The 14466-nt window shown below is 43.9% G+C and overlaps 1 protein-coding gene across 1 annotated transcript; it reads right to left on the reverse strand.

The window, feature by feature from the left end:
* Positions 1-6878: 6878 nt before the first annotated feature.
* Positions 6879-13040, reverse strand: GINS3 (GINS complex subunit 3). Its single transcript, XM_049864725.1, has 3 exons — positions 12678-13040; positions 10022-10255; positions 6879-7335 (listed from the first exon to the last, which is right to left on the reverse strand). The coding sequence occupies exons 1-3, from the start codon at positions 12861-12863 to the stop codon at positions 7105-7107; spliced, it is 651 nt and encodes a 216-aa protein (XP_049720682.1). The 5' UTR covers positions 12864-13040; the 3' UTR covers positions 6879-7104.
* Between the last annotated feature and the right edge of the window lie 1426 nt (positions 13041-14466).

The raw sequence follows: 14466 nt of genomic DNA on the forward strand, positions 1-14466 counted from the left end.
ATAATAAAAACTGTATATTTGACACTTCAAAACTTTTTGGTGACTTGAGAATATGTCTGAATTCTCTGTTCTCATGAGCTTGACGTTTTCACATGGGCCCACAAAGAAAGAAAAGTATTGCTCTCAAATTTGGGGGAAACCTAAAGGGGACTGCTTTAGCTCAAGCGTAGGAGTAGGTAACTTCATGGATACCATAAATTGGAGACAAAAGTAAGTACAGTCTACCTTTTGGGTTAAGTAGAATGTTCTGGGAAGCCTGCTTGAAGCTTTTGATAATCCTGATCCCAAGAGAACGAACACAAAGTTGCCATGAGAGCATATTTCAAGCTTCCCTTCCTGTCCTGCATTTAAAGTTACAGTTTATCTTAATCCTCCTTTGTTTCCTGAGGTATAAATTGTATTCTACACAGTTGTCCCTGTCTATGCCTTTTAGGTAAAACTCACAACATTTTGGTCTATTAAAAATTCCAAGAGTAACCGTCTTCTCTGAGATGGTATTGCTCAACATGTTGTCCTCATTATTTCTGTAGGGCCATGACTGCGCCCTTCTGCTGCTTACAAAGTATTGTGAGGATAGAAGTATATCCAGTAATGAAAACGTGTTTCATTGAGTCTGGAGGCCAAGTCTATTGTTTCAGAGTCAGGACACATACATCTATGTCTTCAGGAAAACCTAAATGACTGGCCGACCTAGGCGCCTTGTTACTAATCAAGGCACAACACAAAGATCATATCCAAACATTTCCAACAACTGCAGAACAATTCCCAATCAAAACCCACACAAAGCCACCATTTGTATTCATCCTCCATTCTTCAGTGAAATAGCGACATTTCCTGTTTGACAATAAGGTTGAATTTTAAATTTTTTAGTGTTAGCGCTTATTTTGGGGGACTACGTTTCACCGTCCAATTGTCAGACTGCCGAAATAGTTTTTGAGAGAGAAGTTCACAAATAAAATGTTATTTAAGAGCGCAATATTAATTCTTACCAATTCTGAAATGGTTCTTTTGAACAGTATATTCAGAGTTTGTCTGTACACTTGGTGCTGCATCAGATACTACACCAGGTATCGTGTAGGTACATAAAATATCGGCCCAGTCTTTGAGGGAAGGACAACCTTGATGAGAAAGTAAGCCACTATGTGCACGAAGCAAGTGAGCAACGGGACAAGCCTGTAGGTAAGTTTCAAAGCAATAAGAAAAATAATAAGTGTAAGAGATCTAGGGAAAAAGGGTCAAAAAACGAAAGGTATGAAAACTCTTGGCATTGCTGTGAATATTGGAACCATCTGCATTTATTCAACCAAACAACAAATACTTACTAAACACCAACTCTGAGTAACGAGGGCATCGCAGAATTTACCAAAATGAGTAAGACACTTTCTCTGCCCTCAAAAAGCTTATAACCTAGTGAAGGGGCTAGAGCATGAAAACCAAAGGGCGGGGGGGGGGGGAGGAAAACATTGCCATCGAGTCAATTCTGACGCATAGCGACCCAATGGGACAGAGTAGAACTGCCCCCATAGAGTTTCCAAGGAGCACCTGGTGGATTCAAACTGCCGACATTTTGGTTAGCAGCTGAGCTCTTGCCCACCGTGCCAACAGGGCTCCAGAGCATGAAAAGGGAGGTGGGGCGGGGTGGGGGGGACTACCAAAATTTCAGTTAACGTTTTAACACTTTTAAGAAGTTGAAAGAAGCAATTCCTTCTTAACAACAACAAAAACAGTGATGGGAAGGCTAGTAGTTTGCTTATGAGCAGGTTTCTCTTGCTGTTTGCAAATGTCATTTTTTCCAAGGAATCCTCAATGGAGAAACCTTTTTACATTTATTTTCTGAGTCTTTTTTGCCTGGCGGTCATTTTGAGGAAACTTGCAGGGAGCTTGTTTTTTTGTTGTTGTTGTAAGCAAGATGGCCACCTACCGGCAGAAATAAACATCGCACGTAAGCGCCAGTGTGGCATTTGGTCGGCGAGACTGCTTGGGAGACGGAAAAACTTAACTACATGAGTTCGCCGGTCGGACTTTCTTGGGCCATGTATAGCTAATAATGTTTATGTGGTCACTTAAAGAAATGACTGAGGTCACCCAAAAACTTACTCAGTTTTGGGAAAAAGATGTTGCTACTTCTGCAGCAACTCTCCTGAAGTCCTCTACGCCTCTGGAGCACAGTGTGTTGTCCAAAATGACTAATGTACAAACTCACCTTTTCATGAAATGTCGTTAGCTGCCCTGGAGTCGCCCTGACTCCTGGCAATCCCGTGTGTGCAGAATAGAGCTGCTCCTTGCGGTTTTCTTGGCTGTAATCTTTACGGAAGCAATTTGCCAGGCCTTCCTTCTGTGGAGTTGCAGGGTGGGTTCCAACTGCCAAGCTTTAGGTTAGCAGCCAATTGCCAACCACTTGTGCTACCGGGGCTGCTTCTTATGAAATAGGAGCTCTAAAATTTTTTATTTTTTGAATATTTCATTTGATTTACGAGTTATTAGCTTTTAAAGATCAACCTAACCTATAACCTCTTCCACAAAACACGTAACTTTGGGGCCCATTGGGATAGCTAGACCTCTCATTATAGGAAGTGGGATTCCAGCAGTGGCCAGTTCTTACAGAGCATCTCCCATGCCCAGTACTGGTCTAGGTGTTATGAACACAAGGAGGAAGGACACAGGGTCCCTGCCCTCAAAGACTGCACAGTCTAGCAGTTTGCTCACATCATGTCCTGTTTGTTAGAACTTGCCTGTTGAATATCCTTTTTCGATCCTTCTCACCACTCTGACTGGGTGCAGTATCTATGCAGATCAGTAGGCCATTCCTTTTCCCAAATACATTCGTCAAGAGAATATTTGCCATTTAGATCCAACTCTTCAAAGTCAGACAAATCTGAGTTCAGATCCCAGCTCCACTACTTACTAGCTGTGTTATCTTTGGTTGCTTGTTTAACCTCTCTGGGCCTCAGTTTCATCTTTTAAATGTGGGTAATAAAATCTACCTCACATGGTTCTTGGGACGATTAAATGAGATCATATGTGTTAAAGCATTTAGCACAGAGTTTGTCCCATAGTAAAAAATGCTTGTTAGAAGTATTTCAAAGAGCCATGGTGGCATGGTGATTAAAATGCTTAGGCTGCTAACCAAAAGGGTTGGCGGTTCAAACCCACAAGCCACTTTGGCGGAGAAAGATGTGACAGTCTGCTTCCATGAAGATTTGTAGCCTTGGAAAACCTCTGGGGCAGTTATACTCTGTCCTGTAGGGTAGCTATGAGTCAGAATTGACTCAACAGCAATAGGTAGGTGGTTGGTAAGGTCTAAGTACAGTATTGCAGCACTACATACAGGCTGCCCCCGGGTAACAAACGGCCGACTTAAACCAACCAGTGATTATGAACCAACCTCCATAAAGCCTGTTATATTAAAAATTTGAGGTACATGACAATGGTTCCTTATAACGAATGGGCGCTACTTTGTGATGAGACTCAAAACATTATTATTATTACCGTTGTATTATGTTACAGATGTTTTAGTGTATCTGGAAGTGTTTCAGTATTTTTTATGCTTAGGAAGTTACACTATATACTAGATAAAACCAACCTAGATACTAAGGCAAATATTTGACTGTTGTTAGATACAAACCGTACCCAACTGTTCCAACCTATGTACAAATTCAACTTAAAGACAGATTTAGGAAGGAACTTATTCGTAATCCAGGGACTGGCTGTATAAGCTTCTGGGACCACAGACATATATGTGGTCAGACATTGCCCGAACAGACGTTATGTGGCACAGGACTGTACATACACTTCCCTTCTCCCTTCCCAAATTGTTTCTTCCTTAGCAATAATTTAACACCATTTTTAGATGTATTGCTGATGGGGGGAAGTGGGAGCTCTTATTTTATATAGGGTAGTCAGGGAAGACCTCCCTGAGAGGGTGGCACCTGAAAAAAAGATCTAAGGCATGTAAGGAAGCCAGCCATGCTGATATCTGAGGGGAGCGCAGCCCAGGCAGAGGGAACAGCACACGTAAAGTTGTGCAGGTAGAAGCAGGCCTGACGCATTCAGGGACCAGTGAGGAGGCCAGTGTGGCTACAGTGGAGAGAATGAAGAGAGTGCTAGGGCATGAAGGTAGGGAGATAATGGGGTGGGTAGCGGGGTGGAAAGTCCCTAGGTAGCACAAACGGTTTGCATTTGACTGCTAACTTAAAGGTTGGTGGTTCAAACCCACTCATTGGTACTGTGGAAGAAGAAGCTAGCAATCTTCCATTAAGATTATAGCGAAGAAAACCCTATGGTCGCCATGAGTCGGAACCGACTGTACAGCAAGTAACAACAGGAGAGCAAGACATGTACAACGTGACAAATCTCCCTTTTTAAAGAAATTGAGATGGGAGGGTTTTGAGCACAGTATCAACAAGATACGATCTCTTTTTTCAACAAGACGGCTCCAGCTGCTATGTGAGGAGACTCCGAGATGGGCAGGAGACAAGAGTGAGTGCAGGGGGGCACTTAGGAAGCTGCTGCGACGATCCAGGGAAGACATGGTGGTCACTTGCTCCCGATGACGGCACTAGAGGAGGGGAAAGGCAAATGATTGGAAGGTAGACCCAGAAGATACGGAGGGTGAGAGGAGGAGTGTCAAGGAGGACACCAAGGTTCCCTGAGCAACAGGGATGGATGGGATTCTCAAAAACTGAGATGGGCAAGATTACAGGAGGGGTAGACTGGGGGCAAGATTAGGGGCTTAACTTTAGCCACCGTAAGTCTGATGTCTAAGGAGGAATGACAAGCAGGCGGTTGGATTGGGAGTCATTAACATATAGATGGAGAGATGGTATTTAAAACCTGGAGTCTGGATGAGATCCCCCAGGGAGTGAGAAAGGAGCCCTTGTGGCACAATGGTTAGCACTCAGCTGTTAACCGAAAGGTCGGTGGTTCAAACCCAGCAGCTGCTCCGTGGGAGAAAAGACCCGGTGATCTGCTCCCTTAAAGACTAAAAAAACAGGGCAGTTCTACTCTGTCCTATAGGGTTGCTCAGAGTCAGAATCGATGGCTGAATGAAAATTGCTTGAAAAGAAATCCAAGGACTGAGCCTGGAGCGGTCCAAAGTTCAGAGGTCAAAGGAGAGCAGGAGCAACCAACAGAAGTCTCCTGGAATAGCCTGGATTATCCCGAGAAAACCTGAATACAGGATATGTAATTCAGGCCACAGTTACCTCGGAACAGAACCTTTAAGGAGAAGGAGTAAATGTTTCTCCCCTTGATGCTAATATTTCCCCCTTGATATTAACAGCAATTGGTATTTGAGTCAATCTGATGACTCATTTTGAAAAATTCATGTATTTCAGGGACCAAAAAGGCTGTAACCCAAAAGGCTGTCTTGGGGCAAGTTGGCGGGGGGTGGGGATGGGAAGAGCTAGTAACTGATGGGTTTGAAGACAAACTTGTAACTGAAAAGAGTTTTGCAAAGGCTACTTGTGATATTATCTAATCTTTTCAAAATTTAAAACAGGGAATAAATTCTGCATGCATACACCCACATATTCCCACATGTGGTCCGTGAACAATTTCCTTTTTGTAAGAGAAAAAAACGGCAGCAACCTTAGGACTGACTTTAACTACACAGCAATCTGTGAAAATAACGATGCCAAAAATGAAAGAACACAGTCTTCTCACTCTGAAAGGTTTCCGGGGGCCTGGCTGTGGATAAATGTCACAGTGGCAACGGAAGTCCCACCTCCCTAGGACACAGCATGTCCCAGCAGAGAATAGACGTCGTACTCCTGAGTATTGTGCAAAGAGAGAGTAGTTGTTAAAACATGGATTTATTTGGGCATTATTGTCAAATACGATCAAAGACAAAATTCTGATAGCTCTGCCTGCTAGTCTGTAGTACTCGAGTTACAGAAATAGTGTTTGTACAGAATGTATTCATGAGCAAAGCAGATCGTTTATTTAGCACTAAAACCAAATTATAAAAACATCCATTCCATTTAAAAACAGGCGATTTAAAAGCATTCCTGTCATTCTAAGTTTACATCCAGACATCTGTACTACCTGGGTACTCAAATCCCTCTATCATTTCCAACAACAGAGACATTTTCCACTGCTTGTAGGGTGCTGGAGGGGGGCTAGTGGTGTGGACAAAACTGTCCTTCAAACAGTCCCATCGGTCTCAGGAAATGTTTCCTACTCAGCCCAAGGTTTCCTTCTTGAGCTCCAGGGGAAGGATTTCATTCTTGCTTTAACCAATTCCAAGTAAATGGTCAGGGATCCGCTATGCAATAACGTTGCAAAATTTACCGCAGAGAGAAGCAGAGAACCCAAGGTCTCTTGCCCTCTTAAATTTGTCCCCTTAAGCTTCTGGAACAAGGCTCTTCATAACCAGCAAACCTAAAGTACCAATTTCCAGAAGTAATGATGGCTGGTAAACACCCTTTAATAACTACTTTGCAATCCCACACAACACCCTGACAGCCTTTCCAGAGGGGGAATGCAATAACCAACTGTGAGTGTGCTCTGAAAATGTCAGAGACAAAAACAGGCTCAGTCTAACCACCACCCTACTAGGCTGACTGTAGAGTGATGTGAATTCCAGTTCATGAACGCCCATTACAGAATACGAAAGCAACAGCTCCTTAGTAGAAGCTATGCCATTCATCTGCCTTTCCCGTCTCCTTCCTTATTCTTGGTCACTGTTTCTGGAAGTTGGGTAACTCCCCACAGGCAGGTGGCAGGGGATATTTACAAGGCCAGCATCTCAAGGGTACTGTCCTAGCTACAACCATGAGGAAGATGAGGCAAAGAAGTTCAAGAGAACATTTTGTGAACATGCTAAGATGTCCAATTTTACCTGTCTGGGGGCTAGTGAAACTGGACAACTGAGGCTGTCCAAATTCCCAGATGCAAGGAATCTCAGTTCCAACTCTACTGAGATGGTAAGTGGTTGTATGTACTAATGGACCTTATTTAGGAAGGACTTGGCTTTCTCTTCAGCTGGGTTCTTGGGTTAAGTAGGCCTGGGCTGTGGGGTCCACAGGGCAGGAAAGTCCTGGAAGACTCACAGGGCCAGGGACACCCTCAGTCTACAAAGGGCAGTTCCGGTTCTTCTGGCCTTCAGTCTTCCATGTCAGTGAATTTTCTCTTCTTGTAATTCTGAACGAGGTTAGAAGCTCTGATCTGAGAAGCCTGCCCCTTCTCCCAGCACTGAAAATCATTCAGTCCTTTCTGGCCTGTTTGAAATAAGCCCCTCTCCATCTCATCTAGCCTGGCTACCAGCACTGACGTGTCTTCATTGTAAGCATTCTGCGAGGAGTCCATGATGCGGCGAAAACGTCCAATAAATGTCTGAAGGAGAAGGGAGTAAAGAGAAATCAGGGTTGCTCTCGCAGCCCACAAAGCGAGATCCACTTTTACCCCTGGGTACTGGAGTGGGCAGAAAGAGGTCTGAGTCCCCTCTAAAACTCGGGTAAATTATTTCACATTGCCAAACCTCAATTTCCTTGTCTGTGAAATGGGCTGTTAGGAGGAACCAATGGGTTGTTACAAAAATCAGTGAAGGAATACATGTAAAACACCTAACAAATGGCTGGCACACAGTAAAAAAACCAAAAACCAAACCTGTTGCCGTCGAGTCGGTTCCAACTCATAGCGACCCTACAGGACAGAGGAGATCTGCCCCATAGGGTTTCCAAGGAGTGGCTGGTGGATTCAAACTGCCGACATTTTGGTAGCGGCCAAGCTCTTAACCACTGCACCACCAGTGCTCACAGTAAGCACCTTATAACACAGTACCTATCACTGTCATTAGTAACAAAGGCCATGCCGTAGTCACATGCAGCTTTCAGTCAGAAAAGACTCCTGATGTGACTGAATGCGGCCCCTATCGTTTTGGATTGAGAGCAGGATGGAGACATAGAGGATCTAGGGGTGTGGCCTTCCTGTAGGGCTGAGCCCAAACCACAAGACCCTGCTTCAGTTTCTTCAACTGTCTCATGGCGATGTCGCCTGATACGTAAGCAACTTTAAGCTAAAGCACTTCAAAGCAGTGATGGAAAAAGAAAAAATACGACTCACTAAAAAAAAAAAGAAAGGGCAAGGTCCCAATTAACAAACCCTTCCTTGGGACACTAAGAGACACGTGAATTTCCCTCATTTTTAGCTTGCTGTTCAAAAGAAATTCATGAGCTTGAACTGCTCTGGTATTTTTGTTTTTCCTCCCTCCTGTAGTCTCCCTCCTATAAGGTCGCTATGAGTTGGAATTGACTTGATAGCAACGAGTTTTTTTGTTTTTTATAGTCTATATGGAGGCCTGGTGGGCAGTGGTTAAGAGCTATGGCTGCTAACCAAAAGGTCAGCAGTTTGAATCCACCAGCTGCTCCTTGGAAACCCTATGAGGCAGTTCTACTCTGTCTTGTAGGGTCACTATGAGTCAGAATTGACTCAGTGGCAACGGGTTTGTTTTTTTTTTAATAGTCTATGTGGGAGTCCCTGTGTGTTTAGCTAACTGAGCGGTTGGACATTTGAAGAAGAAAGGTCTGGCAATTTACTTCCAAAAAATCTAGGGAGCAGTTTTACTCTGACACATGGGGTCGCCATGAGTCAGAATCAACTTGACAGCAACTGGTTGGTTGGTTAGTTGGTTATAGTTTACGTATTGACTTTTTTTTTCTAAATGGATAGCAACAAAATTTCTGTTTAATATCTATATTAAAAATAGCGCTGATACATGTTATTAGGCCAAACCACTCTTAAGCCTGACGGAGGATGTCAGCACAGTCCAGGGAGCAAACGTGTCTCCAGGCAAAAGCTTGAGGCGAAAGCTTTTATAAAGTTACAAATAGGGAAATAAAACCTTTTGGCTGCTTAAGTCTCAAGCGATAGAAAGGATGGCTTCTTCCAAAAATTGATAAAATAAAAAAATAATTATGAAAAGTTAAAGTTATACTGTAAAGGATGGTAAGATATACATAACGTTGCTTTGGCCACGGAAAGTAACAGTAACAGTTAAAAAAAAAAAACAGTTACCAGTTATTAAATGGTATTATGTAATTTCACTACCCGTACCTGTTGCTTCCAGTTCATTCCGACTCACAGCAACCTTACAGGACAGAGTAGATCTGCCCCATAGGGTTTCCGAGGAGTTGCTGTTAGATTTGAACTGCTGACTTTTTGATTAACAGTTGAGCTCTTAACCACTATGCCACCAGGGCTCCATAATTTCACTATAATTCCATAATTCTGGCAATATTATTATCTCCAGTTATAGGTGAAGAATTGATTACTGGAGAGGTCAAATTGCTCAACCAAGTCACACAGCTAGCTAATGCCAGACTCAGGTCTTAACCCCAGAACTATAAGGAGCTTTGGTAGTGCAAGTGGTTTGCAGTCAGCTGCTAACCTAAAGGTTGGTGGTTCAAACCCACCTAGCAGCTCCATGGAAGAATGACTCAGTGAACTGCTTCAAGAAAGATTACAGCCAAGAAAATCCTATAGAGCAGTTCTACTCTGTAACTCATGCGGTTATCATGAGTTGGAGGCCAACAGCAGCTAACAACAACACAACACACACACACACACAAATAATTCAGTTATTTCTAACAGAACTCCCCATGCCAGTTCTGGCACATGGCTAGGACTGTGTACTTAAGTGCCTGTCACCCATAATCCACCATCACCCTTTTCTCATTTCTTGAACTTCCTCCTGGCCCCAACTCTTAGCAAGCAAATAAGAGAAACAGGAGACAAGTCATAGTTAATATGTATATATAATTGGCAGGGGCCCTGGTGGCACAGTGGTTAAGCATTTGGCTGCAAACCAAAAGGCTGGCAGTTCAAATCCACCAGCCGCTCCTTGAAAACCCTATGGGGCAGTTGTCACTGGCAGACACAGTCTAACTCAGGCTGACCTGGAATAATAACAAACTGATTCTATAAATCATACGCTCCCCTGGGTAAGAGTGACAACTGCCGTCTGGTCATGGTTGGCTCCTGAGACATGCGCAGCACCATAGGTTTGACATCAATTACTTGCCTGTAGGAGAGATTGGGAAATATCTGCGTTCTCTGGACTGTCAAAATGCAAGAGCTGGGAGCCAAACCCGTAGAAATGTGGCCCCATCTTATGGAGGTCTACCACATTGGCATCTGCACTGAACACGGTCCTCCAGCCCTCTTGATAGATCTTGGGAAGTTCCACAGAAAGGATCCGCCGCCTGTTGTCAAAAAGTCCTTTTGCCAGCCACAAGGGGATTTCAAGCTTTGAGCCCTGTATCAAACAAGAGTACGGATTTTCACAATGGACAGAAAACATAGTAAATGTGTGAGACAGACAGGAAATACACGCTGCTTGGGCAATGCTGATTGTTCTCTTTGGGGGAGTAACCGTCAAACATAGAAGACCTGGTTGTGACTTGAAGAAAAGAACCGTGTGGGCTGAAGTTTCGCATCATGATAAGGTGGAAAGAGAATTTTTTTTTTTTTTTACAGAACAAAAACACAGTAGAAAACAAAGATGTAGTATAAGGGAGAAGTTTTCCTTTTTTTTTAATTGTATTTTTGGTGACAATATACACAGCAAAACCCTCTCCCATTCCACAGTTTCTAAGCGTGATGATCAGTCACACTGGTTACAGTCTTCACGTTGCATCAACCTTCCTGTTATTTCTATACTAGTTGTTTCACTTCCACTTCCTTAATGCCTGGAGTAATCTTTAAACCTTGAACTGAAATGATCCCATGAAGTATAGTTAAAATAAATAACAGTTTAGCCCAATTAATAATGTTTGCCTTGAGCACTGGGTTCTTATAAAGAACTGCCATATGTATTTAAACTGATAGCAGTTAATTACAGCACAGATGAGAACTTTCAGGGGCAGAGAGCCTACATTAATGGTAATGAAACAATATGGGTAGAAATACTGAGAATGGTGATACGATGTGAAGTATGTAACCAATGTTATTGACCTGTTCATGTAGAAACTGAATTATTTGTGTGTGTGTGTGTGTGTTGTTGTTGTTAGCTGCTGTTGGCCCCCATGTTTGGTTATTGTGTTATGGATTGGATTGTGTCCCCCCCAAAACGTATTGTAAATTGTAACCCCTATAGTGGTTATGGAAACCCAGGTGGCATGGTGGTTAAGAGCTACAGCAGCTAACCAAAAGGTCAGCAGTTCAAACCCACTGGGTGCTCCTTGGAAACACTATGGGGCTGTTCTGCTCTGTCCTATAGGGTTGTTATGTGTCGGGATCAGGTTTGGTTGGTTTTGGGTTTGGTTTGGTTTTGGTATAGTGGTTATAATTCTATCTGGGAATGAGTTTTCCATAATGTTAATGAGGCAGTATTAGCGTGGGTTGTGTCTTTTGTCATTCTCTTTTGAGATATAAAAGCACATGAAGCAAGCAAGAGCAACTGGGGGAAGATAGATGCCACAACCCTGAGATCTCCAAGAATCAGAAGCTGAAAAGAGACAAGGACCTTCCCCCAGAGCCAACTGAGAGAGAACCATCCCCTATAGCCAGTGCACTGAATTCAGACTTCTAGTCCCCTGAACGGTGAGAAAATAAGTATGTTTGCTAAAGCCACCCCCTTGTGCTATTTCCGTTATAGCAGCACTAGATAACTAAGACAGTTGCGTATATTACCATCAAAAATAATAAAAAATATATACAAGATAATAAAAAACAGGATACCACTACCAACATCAAAAAGATAGAAAAGGATATTTTGAACAATATTATACCATTAAATTTGAAAATTTAGATGAAATGGTCAAATTTCTAGGAAAAAAAATCAATGTACCAAAACTAACACAAGAAGAAATAGAAAGCTAAATAGTTCTATGTCTATAGTGAAATTACATGTCATTAAAAACATTCCTATACATATCTAGGAAACCCTGGTGGTGTAGTGGTTAGATGCTACAGCTGCTAACCAAAGGGTCAGCAGTTCAAATCCACCAGGCGCTCCTTGGAAACTCTGTGGGGCAGTTCTACTCTGTCCTGTAGGGTCGGTATGAGTCGGAATCGACTCGACGGCACTGGGTTTTTTTTTTTTTTTTTGGTATACATATCTACTGCACGGCATCTAACAACAATGTAACAATAGATACTTAACTATATGGTAGTTGAAGGATTAAAGGGGTAATCTTTGGAAAATATTATTCCCTTTATCCCTCTCCACATGGCACTAAGTCCCCAGTACACAGTTGCTGATACTGTTATCATTATGCAAGAACGAATGGAGCAATTTGCTATTCTCAGATTTATTACATGCTCTTACAGAACCCAGAGCCGTTTTAAGGCAAACGTGAGCAAAACCCTGATGCTGAAGTATTATTTTGTACGAGCCAATCCTTAATGCATTCAGCACATGGGTGGCGGGGGGGGGGGGTGGGGGTGGGGAGACACTGCTAAAGTCGGACAATTTCAAAAATAAAATCAATGTTGCATGGAGCCTGACGACCTAGGAAAAACTTCGTTTCTGCAGGTGTCAAACGTCAAGCACAGAGAGCACTTTGCAGGCGAAGACCCACGAGAGAACGCACTGCAGCGCGCGACACCCCTACCCCTAGAAACTACAAATCCCAGAGAGCAGTGCGGCGCGCGCCGGGCGACGCGGCGCCTCAAGGCCGCGGGGCCGGCCGGGAGTTGTAGTCTTTCCGGGCAGGAATTCGCGCCAAAGATCTTACTTGAGGGATCGTGTTGTCAGTCTCCGCGCCTCCGCTCCGCTCCGGGAAGAAAGCGCCGAGGCGAGGTATGGCGGTCTCCGTGCGCACCGGGAGCTTCTCGTGAGACATCAGGATGTCGTCCAGGGAAAGAAAGTTCTCCTCAGGCCCCAGCGCACCCGACTCCACCGGGAAATAAGCCTCGGACATGGCAGCGGGTTGGACTTCTCCGTTTCCCCTCGCGTGACTCGGGGATGTTAGGATGTTAGTCGGGGTGTAAAAAGGAGGAAGAACTGGTCAGAATTGTTAAGGTCGTGGAGGTTGCCGCGGCTGCCTGGCTGGATTGAAGCTGCTGCTTCCCGCGCCCAGAGAGGAGCCAGACCGGAGCAGTCGATGCAGGCGTGTCTGCCGCCTGGAGCTCACTGCCCAGGCAGAAGCAATCGACAAAGTCCGGGGACTGATTTCGCCCAGCGCGACCTGCCGGGGGCAGCTAGTGGAGGAAGTTTTCACCCGTCAGAGTGTAGCCCAGGGAGTGTTAAAGCTGTAAATGTTCATCGAAGTAGCAGGATGTATTTGCACTAAATTAAGTTTGTGTGGTCCTTTAAATTTTATGTGAAATTCAAAACAGTTTGTGGGGATTAAAAAAAAAAAGGCTTTATATTATGCTCTCCACCCCAAGTCTGATTAAGCCTGACCCATTACTGCGAATTACTCCGCTATGCATCTGTGTTAATCTTGGAATTAAAAAAAAAGTCCCTAGTACTAGTCCCAGATAGTTATAATGAACTAGATTATGAACTATTTGTAGGGTTTTGGTGTGTACAGGACGAGGCAGGACAGGGGTGGGTCCCATGGGTCACAAAGGCCCTGAGTCTACTTCAGGGTCTCCCAGCTCACCTTATCATCTACTGGCAAACTCCTTTTGTAACACCTAATTTAAATCCCTAAAAGAAGAAATTTGATAGATCCAGCTCATCTTTTTGAGGCAAGCCACCCTAATCATTGATTGCAAGCCACCCTATAGATGGGCTGCCTGTCAAGTACTGTCACTGGCCCAATGGAGGGGAGGGGATGCAGGCAGGGAAGCGATCATGATCACATGGTACCAGACTTGGGGGTCCTACTAACCCAGGGATATGGGTAGTGGCAGATGGTTAAGGAATCCGCAACCACCACTACCACTGTTGCCATCTAATCGACTCCAACTCATGGCAACTCCATGTGTGTCAGAGTAGAGCTATGCGCCATAGGATTTTCAATGGGTAATTTTTTGGCAGTAGATTGCCAGGCCTTTCTTCCGAGATGCCTCTGGGAGGACTTGAACTTCCAAACTTTAGATTAGCAGCTGAGCTTTTTAAACCATTTGCACCACCCAGGGACTACAAAGAGATGTACTACAGAACTTATTTTATATAAAAGGGTATTTTCAGGGGCTACTAGAGCTAAAAGCAAAGTATTCAGAAGAAGGGAGATGGAGTGGGGGAGTCAGGACCAAATTGTGCGAAGTGTCCAGTACTAGTCTAAGAAGTTTAGGCTATTCCATAGAAAATTGTAAGCTTTTTTAGCAGGTAAGTAGCTTGACCAAATCTGAGCTTTAAGAAGAGGCTTCTGGTGGTGAGAAGACAGAGGTTAGATGTGGTGAAAACAGTTGGGAAGCTGGTCAGTGGGTAGTACTTAGCCACTACTTAGATATAGGAAGTGAAGGACAGAGGGGTCAGAGATGATTCAGCCTTTGGATCTGGTTGACGAAGTAGATGGAGGTGTCATTGATGGAGATACACAGCACAGGAGTAAAGGCAGTTTGAGGTAAAAG

This window comes from Elephas maximus, chromosome 21 (genome assembly GCF_024166365.1).
Source record: "Elephas maximus indicus isolate mEleMax1 chromosome 21, mEleMax1 primary haplotype, whole genome shotgun sequence".
Taxonomy (NCBI): Eukaryota; Metazoa; Chordata; class Mammalia; order Proboscidea; family Elephantidae; genus Elephas; species Elephas maximus.